General features: G+C 44.6%; 1 protein-coding gene across 1 annotated transcript; it reads right to left on the reverse strand.

Moving 5' to 3' along the window:
• Positions 1–443: 443 nt before the first annotated feature.
• On the reverse strand, positions 444–12,680 carry LOC306707098 (formin-1-like). The gene is made up of 5 exons (XM_079174407.1): positions 12,586–12,680; positions 8,261–8,312; positions 3,927–4,076; positions 2,441–2,522; positions 444–2,319 (listed from the first exon to the last, which is right to left on the reverse strand). Exons 1-5 carry the CDS (start codon positions 12,605–12,607, stop codon positions 2,275–2,277), a joined length of 351 nt encoding a protein of 116 aa, XP_079030533.1. The 5' UTR covers positions 12,608–12,680; the 3' UTR covers positions 444–2,274.
• Between the last annotated feature and the right edge of the window lie 212 nt (positions 12,681–12,892).

Genomic DNA, 12,892 nt, shown 5'->3' on the forward strand with positions numbered 1-12,892 from the left:
ACAACGAGCAGGGTTATCTTGGTGTTTGAATACAAGTTGGGATGAGCTGGAAGGGCCACAGATGTGAATCTGGTCACAGCTGAGCAGTGAACATTTTTCATCAGGAGGATTTGGTGACTTATTGATCATTGATCGATGAACATATCTCACCATGCAATGCATTTTGCAATGACTGCAAAAGTGTAAAACCAGGTCCTAAATTTTCAGTGACAGGCACTCAATGACTGTTAGAGCTACAACCAATAGGCTAAAACACTGGATCAAGAGGCTTGATTGAATGACTTAATTCTGACCCAGTTAGGCTGATTTATGAGTAATCAAATCCTCTTTGGTGACTCAGGTTTCTTACATAAATATAACACTTACTTGGTGCACTGCCAGGCTTCTGAAAGCCGGCCTAATGGAAGTGTTGACAGAAGAACATTTAGAGATATTGGTTCTATTTGTTCGGCATTCAGCAGTTTATTCTTGAAATTTAAAACAATTCCATAAAATTACAGAGCACCTATATGAGAGCTACTGAAGGTTACATGAACCAAAATACATACAGTAGACACTACAGCAGTTCCTTGGTCAGTATCGGCTCTTTTTTTGCTTTTCGAACCCTCTGAAGTAAAACAGTTGATGAAATCTACAAAATAAATGGCACATGTGAAAAGACTTGGAAGGATTGAAAAAAAAAGAAGGTAATTCAAGGAGTGTTTTTATGTATACTCTTGATAATGGAAGTCTATCTGAGGTATAACAACCCTGGCTTCAGAAGATATGCTTAAATGTTCTTAAAATCCAAAAATACAACCCGCATCTCTCCAAAACATAAAAGTATAGGCAGCCTTCATTCTAAGCAAATTACTCAAATTCCACATATCACAGCCTACACTGTAAACCAACGGACACAACATACACCCAATACCCATGTGAAAATATATCTTTTATCTGACCGACCTATCAGGTAGCTTCTCAGTCAATTACAACTCATACAAATAGACCCTCAAAGGGACCAAAGCTGATGCTTTTTGGCAGAAAATAAATCATTCTTTACATAAATAGACTTTTCTTGATTGATACAGGAGCGGTGGTTACATCTTACATTTGCAAAAATAAAACATACACTTTAATAGACTTTCTTAGAAAAAAAAAAAATATCTAATAGGATTTCATCATGAAGCAATACAATATATAAATCTTCTAAGGACCATACTCTTGCATAGGAAAAGAGGTGCAAAAAGGTGCAAGACATCTGAAAAGAATGCACGCAGTTAGCATAACAGGGGAGTGTGGCTTATAGCGGCAACGACATATACAGCTACTGCAAGCAGTAAAGTGCTTAAAGGAGTGCTGGACACAATGTGACGAGGGATTAACAATTCTGCATGACGTATAGTGTAGTTAGTATTTTAAGTGGGAGTGGGTGCACGGCCAAAACTTGTGTTCTTCTGATGATTTTAAGTTGTGTGTGTGTGTGTGTGTGCACGTGCGTGTGTGTGTGAGGGGGTCCGAGACTCGCTGTCAGGTTCTGCGCTTCTCTGGCCGTCACCCAGGAGAGGTCAGTCTGGTGCATTTCATACACGACGTGTCTCAATCCGCACGTGAAGCCCGGCGCAGATCGTTCATCATACTTCTCAACGCCGCTCGGTCCCTGCCGATTCTACAGCATGACATATTTACAAGACTTTTAATGAGCCGTGGCGAATGAAAAGCTATTCTCTACAGCAAAGAACACTAGCAACTGCTTTTTATTTTATTGTATTTTTTTTTTACTGCTTCCAGAGAGAGATTTGTTTTGTGAACAGGGATTTTTCTAGTCAGGCAGCCGTATCTGTTCACATAACAGCAACAACTTCTTAACACTTTGAATATGTAGGAGCATTATCACTCTGCTGTCTAACATCTACCGTTCAGAAAGAAATGGATTCCAAGCTCTTGTAGATCTAGAAGGAGCCTCTTGGATGTGTCAGCTGTTGTGAATCCCACTGACCCCTTGAGACCTTTCACAAGCTGGGGCACTCAGAGGTCGCGCCCTGCCGGATGAACGAGATCGACCTTTGGCCTTTAACACTCCCATCACTTCGACTGTGTCAGCCATGCATCCTCGCTGCAGGCCCAGCGTCTATCTGGGAGGGTGTTAGTAGGGCAGAGATACGGCAGTGGGAGTAGTCAAGAGTCCGGCGAGGTTTTATTGAGAGTACTGTTGTTGAGGCAGGTGGTAAACGCAGGAGAGATGAGGCCTGCACACTTTCTGATCTGCGATGCTCCGACACTCGTCATTTTCACTCAGCTGGAAGACACGCTGGCTTCCTTCTGCCGCAGCCTCTCTTTCTGTTGGCAAGAACCGCAAGAAAAAGAAAAGAAGAAGTGGTGTATCCATTTCAGTGCGGACACAAGGAAGAGCAGCTTTTAGGAAATGTCATCTCTCTGCTGTATGTAGATCAGTTCTTACCAGACTGTTGGCATTGATCTTCTTGGTTTCGACTCGCTTCTCCGCTGTGATCTTCTTGATGTTTTCTTGAGCTTCCTTCAACCTATAAGGGGAAAAAAAAACAAGAACACAAGGACTTTAATATGGGCAGACCCTTTAAAACCAGAAGCACACACCGACAGCTTTGGAACAAAATCATGAAACTTGTGTAAACAATAAAAAGTCAGACGCCTCTCATCACGGTGTCCTTGTGAAGTTGTCTGTAAGGGCAAGACACATTAGTATCTCACTGGGTGCAGACAGTCTCTCTCTCTCTCTCTCTTTGCGGTCAGTGAAAGCCCTCTAAGGGAATGACAGTGGGCTGATGAGATAATGAGGCAGCCTTTAAAAGAAACACTTGGCTTTTACGACTGTACAAACAGTAAATTGTGCATAAGCACAATCAGCTGTGAGTACTGTGAGACACAATTACCAAGTCGAAAATTAAGAGACAGCCCACGGATCCACGGCAGGTCTGAGAAGTCTCTTCCATCTCACAGAGAGAGTTCAGACAGCAGTAGCTGGAGGACACTAAATGTCACGATATGACAACCTCCAAGTGTGGAGAGCCATGAAGCCACCGCATGATGCTTGAAATGACCATGCAGTAACGAGCCGCTTCACTCCTGCGCAGTCCTGTTGTCGCCCTTTGGGCTGCATGTCCAGCATCATTACAGTGTTTATCAGTTCTCCCAAACGCTTGCCAGTAAAGCCAGGCGGCCGCCAGGAGGGTCTGGTGTCTCCCCCCCCCCCCCCCCAACATGACGCCTCAGGTCAGAGGAAACATCATAAATTCAGGCCCCAGTCCTTCAGACAGAAGGCCGAGGCCTCAGCTATGCCTGTTTGCCTCCTCTTTGATAGCCTCCGTCTCGCTGCTATAATTAAGCATCTGCACATCACCCTTGTACAATTAGTGCCAATTTGACATTATGTCTAGAGGTCGTTAAGCACACATCAGAAGGTGGCGGAGACAAGAAGTCTGACCCCAGGATGAAATGGTTCAAGCTTAGTTTAGAGGCCAAAGTTGTGTTCTCCAGACTGAGGAACAAGATATATACACCAGGCTTTACAGAGGATATCAGTCACTTTTTTTATGACCATCACTTTAAGGGGCACTCCACCAATTTAGCATTGCACTTCATTAAATTGGAGGACCATAGGCAGATTGAAAAAAAAGAAAAGAAAATAAGGTTGGACAAAATTTCCACAGAGGAGGCAGAGATATTTTAAATAATTAATGAACTAATTATTGTAAATGCCCATGTCTTGCAAACTCCATATCTCAAAGTAGTAACACTCCTTGTTCAAAATGTTTCCAAGAATCTGAGATAAACATAGCGATTTATTTTCCACAGACTGTACAAAGCTCCCATGCAGTAAACGAAAAAGGTTGATAGTACTTCTCCTGATAAGTATACTAAACTTCATGTGTCTTTGACAGAGACAGCACCACCAGAATCCAACCCACCTCTCCTTGGAGATGTTCTTGTTTTGTCGTATCCAGGTGTTCTTGAAGTCATTGCAAAACTCGAACCAAAGCATAAAAACGAGACCCGGGGACACTTCTTTCTCCCCGGACTTTGGCTTGAGCCCAAAGAAGCTCACCATGTCCTGGAAACTGTATTGGGGAAACAGAACACAGGCAAAAATAGTGTTGTTTTATCACACGTAAACACTTAAATAGTTCCAGTGAGGTCAAAAAGCACAAGGAAGCTAAGGTGTATGTATGCACAAGAAACAGACACACACACACACACAAAAAAGAGTCCAATACAGACACAGCACACAGGGAAAATGATGTAGAGTGAGACAGAGAGGCAAGAAACAGAGCTGGAAGGAGAGTGTCCACCCTGCTGGGCAAAGGGAGAGAGCCAGTAGCGGCGGCTCCATTATCACATTGACCTCCACAGCCTTCAGGGGAAGACTGCCAGAGGAGACGGAGACAGCCAAGAACAGGCTGCTGCTGCTGCGGGAACAGCAACACAAACACACACACACACACACACTAAAGTGGAACTCACACATCACAGCTCCAGGAACAGATTTTCTGGCAGACAATCAAAGATGTGAATATGATATGACAAATGCACATGGGAGCCCACTCAGGAAGGTGTGTGCACACAGACACAAAAAAAGCATTCAGTGGAGACGCATCAGATCTATGTGAATAAGCAGATTCTGGATTCTCTGTTCACTGGGACTGCAGCACGGCTCCTCAGCCTATAGTTCTAATTGTAACCAAATCTGAACTCGTTGCAAGGCTCCCAGCGGCACACGCGAGGCATGAAAAGAAGCCTGCTGCTTCGGATTCCGTCCCTAACCCAAACATGAAAGACATTTCCTAGCCGTGCCTGTCAAAAAGGGTTGATAAAAGGGGGCTATGATTCAAAGGATGCTCCCTGTCCCATTGACACCCACATAGGCTCTGACCTCCAGATGCTAGGTGGCTTTTTGCGACGCTAATCTAAGACACGTTCATGTGGAGTGAAAGTCTACAATATGCTGCCCAGACGGCTTGCTAAAAGCGGAGGAAAACAAAAAAAAGGGGCTTCTGCACGAGCCTGCTTCACATTTCCCAGCGATGCGTCATTTTTGCTATGATGCGCTGTAGATCATCGTGCACGCTACAAAAGAAAATCGGAGGCTCTGGGATGTTTAGATTGACCCAACAGACCTTCCGTCCCAGGTAGCTGTGTTGCAGCCGGGCCTGGTCTGACATGGCATGATGAACAGGGTCTCCTCTCCATCAGCTCCTCTTGCTGACCCTCGGGGGTCATCGTGTCAAAGCGCGCACAAATCAAGCAACAGCACTTTTTCTTTTACCCTTCCCGAGCCAATGCAACAAGCAGATACACAAAAGCTTCACTCAAAACAGATGCAAACACACTCACACATGCCAGTGTACCTACGAAACAAACAAAATCAAGCAGACCTTTGTTCATTTGCGAGAGCAGAACAATTACACTTGTACACACATGCACACACACTCTTCTGTTATACATGCCATGATGCCATTGCCGTGAGAGGGTTTACTGCGGCACGCATAGCTGGCATTCCTCACTGACAGCTATGTAAAAAAAAGAAAGAAAAAAAGACCCCATTACGAAACCATGAGCAGACGTGCGATTCAGAGAAATATCTGGACAGGCAACTCCGCATTCCTTTGTTTCCCCAGTAAAACGAATTGCAGAAGTAAACGCCATGTTTTTGGCAGACTCAGCAGAGGCACTCAGCCGTTTTGTGCCATTGCCATCATACAATACCCGAGTAGAATAACTTGGGAGCTAGCATCTATGAAACCACGACTGCACGGTGACGCAGTCGGGCCAAAGGAAATTGAGCATGATGTGGGAGAAGCGAACTTAATGAGACGTAACCGAGGACAGAACCAGAAAACCTCAGTGAACCCAAACATGAAGCAGACAAATTACAACTGCATGTTGAGGGAAAGGCATCGGCACTCGCCACGGAATTACTTTCTTTGTATTCATTAGTTTCATTAGACCGACACCACAATTAATTACAATTAAGCTAAATGTTTGTACTTTCTCACTGGTAGGGCTGGGCAGTAGTTTAATATTTTCATTAATGGATTCTGTTGCCCAAATGAACAATCTTGAACAGATTGTGATTAAAACAAATCAACAGACTCAGCCCTTGAAGTTGTGAGAAAGATTTTACATAAGGTCACTGCACTAACATCAGCCATGTTATCTATGATTTTTCATACATTTGCTATGCATCAATATTGAAAGTCTACAGTCACGCTTGCAGCTTTGTGAGATCATACGCAGCAGTGCTTCCAGCTTAATGCTAACGCTAACGGTGACAATGCTCTCATTCCTTTTGCTGGTATTTGTTTTAACAAACCAAACACTAACAGCTAACAGTGCTGAAAGAGCTAACAGTATTTACCTGAGGATGAACCTTCCACAACATCTATTAAGCCACGTCACTAGCCTAGCTTTGAGTTTAGATACCAATATATAATGTACTTAATTTGAGGAGTATAAAAATGTTTTTCTACAAACTATTTTGTCTAAAATGCCGTAAAAGAGCATTGCCTGGATAAAACAGCATAAAAAATACAATGTATGTAACATAACAATGTCAAAACAATTGTATTTATACAGCCAAAAATGCAAATTAAACTAACAAACAAAAAAAGGGCAATGTGAAGTGTCTCTGGCGATTGTTTCTGGACATGATTTTTGTTTCCCTCTATGATTAATTGAGGAAATAATGGTCTGATTAATTGATAATGAAAATAATCGGAGACCAAATCTTTTGTCAATATCCTGATGCTGATTGCTATCGCCCGGCCCTTCTCCCTGGTGGTTGACTTTGACTCGCAGGCGTCTAAACTCACTGTCTCCTCATGAGGCCGAGGTGTTAGGTAGCACCGAGGATGTGTTGACCATTTCCTTTATTAACACCACAATGTTGCGGCCACTGCTGCTGTTGTGTGTGTGTTTTTGTGCGAGGATCCCTCATCCAGCGCAGATGTGAGAGCCCACCCAGGGCCCAGTGAGCCCGCTGACGCCCATATTCATCAACAGCGTGTCACTTTTACGAGGTGGCTCTGTGGGAACCTGAGAAAGAGCCCCTCCCCCCCCCCCCACCCCCCACTGCCTCCTACTCTACCTAACACAAGTCAGCCAGCCCCCCTCCTTAGATGAAATTAAAGGAAAACTTCATTAAAAAGGCAAAGATGCTGTCAGCTACGGGGCCCTTTTGATCAATATTCCCCTCCAAGTTCAACGCCTTCATTACAGCAGTGTCACTCAGTCACACACACACACACACACACACACGTGTCGGCCCAGTTCAGGGCGTTGAGGTATCACTATATGGCGAGGGCGGGGGTGAGGGACCAGGACAGAGAGGGAGAGGCGCAGCAGTCCCTTAACAATTCTCTTGGCTACAAAACAGCAACATGAAACAGTTTGGAAGCATTCTTTGAGTTATAGTAATTGTCCGAAGCAATCAACTTCCTAATTGTTTATAGTTTCCATTTTCCGGTGTCTTTCACTCGGTGCTTTCATGATTTATTTTGGAAGAGGAAGAGTTGCGATATAAAGCAAACAATCCTGCTCTCTATCCAAACAAGGCCAAAATAATGTATTTGCTTTGTTTGTCTGCCCCACCATCTTTTTCCAATATGAAATGTTCCAGAGATGATTTCGCTCGGACAGCGAGCTCAGCGGCTGCCAGTGTGTCTGACGCCTATAAATCTCTCAGAAAACTCTCTTCTGCACAAAACGCGGCAGATAAGAACTGAAGGGGAGGAAGCGCAGGCGTTCAGGCTTCAATACAATATGCTGTATGTTATGTGTGTGTGTGTGTGTGTGTGTGTGTGTAGAAATCCACTGCTGTCTCTGGTAAGCATTTTTATTTGTCTTTCAGACAAACTACAAAAGGCCTCGAAGTAAGTAATAAATAATGAAAACGTATACAAAACGGAGCTTAATCCTGCAAAATAAATTGCTTCCAAATCACATCCAACAATCCCTCTCTAGTCAAAGTTGGTGTGCAGGTTCTGTAAAGCCCCTTCATCTTACCGGAAACATTATGTGGTTAAGAACTCTATGCAACTATACAAATAGCAACTATTGTGCTATTAGAAACCAGCTATGTGATCTATGTGAAGCATGTTAAACAACTTATGTGATGTTTGAAATCCACGACACTTGAAGAATTCCCTTGTTGAGGGATGAAATCCACAGAAAAGAGCAATATATAGTCTATCCAAACATCTTTCGTTCACAAATTTAAATGTATCTTGGCTTGTCGGTCTCCTACCTTCTCTGTGCTGCACTGAGTCGATCCTCTTCAGCTGAATGCTCCTTTTGAGCTGGAAAGAAAAGAGAAAATATTGGATTAATACATATCGTGGGGCAGATTATGAGGCTTCCGGTGACATAGATAACGTCTCCACAGACAAGACACTGACAAAATGATCACAGGAACCCCGGCGGGTCCAGAGGGGGGCGCTGTGTTCATTCGCCGTCCTTAAGGTTGTCAATCGAGTACGAAAAGAGGAAGAAAAAGGGCCCTGGGTCGAGATGTCAGTGACACAGCGAGCATGTTACCCAAGTGACAGTTAAGCACACTGTAAAGTTTGACATGCTTCTGCGTGTTGACGCACGAGAGCGTGATCCTCGCGGCGGGGAGCGGCGGCCTGTTTGCGGAGTGTGCGTCGACAAACATGTGCGTGTTCTAAGCTGAACCGACGCAGGGTTGAGCAGAGAGGCTTGGGAACTGGAGGCTCCTGTGGACTCCTGCCATGTAAAAGTGTCTAAATGCAAGGCAGATGTGTGCGGCGGGCCAGGCCGAGGTGCAAGAATTTATCTAGGGCCAGAGAGTGCCTGTGATCTCAGATTTATTGCATTTTCCAGATTCATCCTTTTTACAATGATGGGGGACCTTTCCTACTTGAAGATTTAAGAGGGGGAAGTCTCCAAAAAATTGTTCAAAGGCAGGTTTGGGGGTCTTTTGGGAGAAGGTAAGCTTAAGCCTCCGATCAACCACCCCTTTTACTTTTACTCTTTTTTTGTTTTTGTTTAACATGTATGTGGGCAAGGGGGCTGAGGTAAACCTAATGAATGAAGGTTGTGGCTATGTCTGGGATAGAAGGGGGGGTGGGGGGTTGGGGGGGGGGAGTAGAGGGGCCGTGACCAATGGCGTTAGTCTCAGTGGGGGTCAGGCTGGCGCCTGAGGTACCCCTCTGGTGCGATTGTGTAGAGGTGGCACTGGAGCCGAGAGAGAGAGAGAGAGAGAGAGAGACAGAGAGAGACAGAGAGAGAAAGACAGAGAGAGAGAGAGACAGAGAGAGAGACAGCGAGACAGAGAGAGGCCCGGAGAGAGAGGATGTGTGAAGTTTCTCTTCCCTGTGCAAACATGAAACCAGTAGTCGCTAACTAGAAAGTTATGAGATGTGCATGCTGAGAGGGACAATAAATTAGGGCTTTAAAACTCTGACACACTTTTCCAAACCGCTGCTATACCTAGCAGCTAGATAGCAAAGAGATGGGAAGCAGTCTACGAAGGGAGGCTGAGCACGTTGAGGATTTCCACAAAGCATCCCTCTCGGTTTCCCTACATTTGAACACAGATGCATCTCAGAGCCTTCATCAAAAACAGCTTCCTTGGTTCCTTCGTTATCTGCAAATTCACCACCACCTACGTAATTCACGTTCATGTGAACAAGTGGTATTTGGGTTATTGGGGTCTGACTCACCGGCAACAAAGACAGCGCAAGGAAATGATGATACGGACACGTATTTCCACAAGAGAGCCAGCGAAATGAGACTGACACCAGCGGAGATTAAAAGCAGAAATTTGTTTTCAATTAGTCACGGCTTGTATTCAACACGAAAAATATGCCTATAAGAGTATCCCCAGAGGTTTCAAAGAGCTCCTATTAAAAAAAGGGAAACGAAAAGGTGGTTGATCAGACGTTTAACCCACTGCGGGCTGTTTTCTCTAACTTTACTTGAGAGAATAGTTCTGAAGATTGAGAGAGAAATGAATCGCAGGGGTTAGAGGGGACTCGGATGAAAACGGTGACGGAACGAGCACAGGATCGGCCTTACAAGAGAACGGATCACTGAATTTCAGAGGCTTCCCCCTGTTAGATCTGGGAGCGATCACACAGTTTAAGAGGCAGAGCGCAGGGCGTTTGGGTTCATCTGCAGGCCCCGCTGAGAGCTTCTCCACAGGCCGGGTTATGGGTCAGTGCTACTCGGAAACACAAGTCTTTATCTGTTGATTCACTGGTACACTTTGATCCTCTTGTTGAGGGAAGAAGTTGTACTCAACGGTTAATGTCAATATCTAAAATCATGTGTCAAACACATGCATCTGTGGTCAGCCTCCTGAGCGTTAACCTGGGTGAGAAATTCACTCGCTCACTGGTGAGTCAGAGTTTAAGAGCCTCGGCCGGCTCTTTTGATGTGAGGCGCTGTTGCTTTGTTTTGCCTTTTGAAGCCATGGAATCATCACGAACGATGATTACGCACCGCTCCTCCCGAAAAGCATGGGCAACGGCTGGAGGAATTCTGTTTATGAAAGAGAGGTTTACAAGTATCCCACTGGAAAGTTTATGTTCAAGATGTGCCTTTGCAAATCAATGCCGCTCTGTAAGCCAGTGGGAACCACAGAGGTTCTGAGAGCTTTCAGATATTCTGCGATACTGGCCAAAGCTCTAAAGGGAGGCTTTAGCTTTCGGAGGAAGCAAAAGGCGGATAAGATAACTAGAACAATGTCGTGGACACATCACAAGGATAGTGGGCTCGGTATGCAACAAACATCTTTTCAGGAGTTGTACTGCAAACACGGACTCCCCACAAATTTTCACTCTGCACCGCAAACATCTGGCTACAATCTCCCCCGCGAGATACCTCATTTGACTCTTTTATGATAGAGTGAGTCTGTTGTTTCACCACTCTGCCCTTGCTGCAAGTAATGCCGGCAATTAGTCCTTTAATGCAGTCTGGACCTTGTGTGATAGAGACACTTTCCTCTGGTCGCCAAGACCTACGTTTTGGCTCGATGCTGATTAACACAAAGCACACGTTGCATCTAAACTAAGTCCTTGTACTTAAAGGGTTGTTCTGCCCAAATTAAAGAAAGCACATCTGTCACTTGCCTCTACTGACATCTGGCCATGCAGATAGTTTTGGGCCTCCAGGTATCCGCCACTCAGATTTCTTCCTTCGTGCCATTACGATAGAGGTGAACAGAATTTTGTTTGATTCTTGCATTCACTATTTTCAAGGCATCCTAGCTGCCTGATGGTTTAAGTTGCTGACCATAAAACATACATATCAGCCATAATATAAACTATCTGTATACTAATAAAAAAATCAAACAGCTACATCTCATCCAGAGACAAGTAACCAGCCACTCTAAACAGTCCATAGACTACCTTGGGTAGAAAAAGAGTTCCAATAAAAAAAGTTCACTGTGAGGTCTGTGGATCTTATAGAGTAGCAGGGACACAGTTTCCTGCTGTAAATTTGTGCAAACCAACTCTTAAGACATTAAGAAGAAACCGTGCGCTCCGGTTTCCTTCTGGCCTCTAATGAAGATTGTGATCTCCACTTATCTGCCGATTTCTGAGAGCATCTGTCCACAGGCTGCTGTGCAAGCTGCGATATACAGTACACTGTGTATGATAATGGCCACTTCATCAAGGTAAAATCAATGATGTTGGCACACGACATGGAGCCATCTGTGGCAAACTCAAATGCCTTGTGGACATGCCCTTAATGGCATTCACTCGGATGCAGAGGAAGGTTTGTTTATGATAAAGCTTTGGTGACATGACTCAATAAAAATGTGTACACACAGTCACCTTCATTAATGAACCAACCGAAGTAATGAAGGTTGAAAGGGACATAGATGTGTGGAGGGATTCAGGGCCGCTTTCTTTCTTTTTCTAAGTTTTTCCATAAAAATCCATCACCCCAATGTGCAGTTTGCAGATTTGATAGAAGGCACAGTGTTGTGGCAGCTACTGCAACTACAGCAGAGGCTGGGAAGACCAGTGTGTAGGTCAGAAAGGGGACAGATGATGATGTGTCGGGGGAGGCTCTGCTCCTGTCCCGGTGGTCCGCAGACCTTATCCACTGAGGCCGGCCAGTCTTTACAAGGCCGCAGCCAGAGGTGTCCTGCCAGCTTTATGGCAGCCGAGAGTCCATGAGAACCATGTTAGAGGCAATGTGATCCCTTCTACAGGCCTGGAGACTCCTGTCCTCATGCTTTCCTACAGCGCACAGCGATGTCCTCTCTCACAAACACACTTGCAATAACATGCAGATTCTGCACCACCCAGCTGACTGTCTGACATGGCAAAAAACATAATTATACCTTCCCCCTTTTTTAAAAGGTCCCATGCTGCGTGTCTGGGTGAAAACAGGTCTTTTCTCGCCCTGTAAGCTCTGTGTCATGTAAATCCTCCATCCAAATGAATGTTTCATCTTTAAAAGACACCGAGAAAGTATTTCCGGAGTCAAAAGCTAAATCGCTAGATATTTATAACTTGCATACCATATGTGGAACAATGTGTCCGCCATGTTTCGGAGTCTACAGTTTTGCCCCAGATAAAAAGAGTCTCGACTCACCAGTGGAGATGAATCCTTCCATCTTCTCCTTGAAGGGCTGGAGGTGTTCCTCTGACGGGTTAGCACACACCTTCTGAGTGGTCTTCTCACAAGCTGGTAGAGAGAACAGAGAAGACAAAGAAGGGAAATGAGGAGTGATGTAAATGTCTCATAGCAAAGGTAATGAATAAAAACAAGACGTTGTAAGAGGTGAGTCATTCGGGGATATAAACCAATTAAATAATAAAACCAATGAATTAAAACTATAAAATTAGGTTAATTAAAAGGTGATGAAGGGAAAGACGAGATCACTTGAAACAAGCTTCAG

Source organism: Pholis gunnellus, assembly GCF_910591455.1.
Source record: "Pholis gunnellus genome assembly, chromosome: 15".
Lineage (NCBI taxonomy): Eukaryota > Metazoa > Chordata > Actinopteri > Perciformes > Pholidae > Pholis > Pholis gunnellus.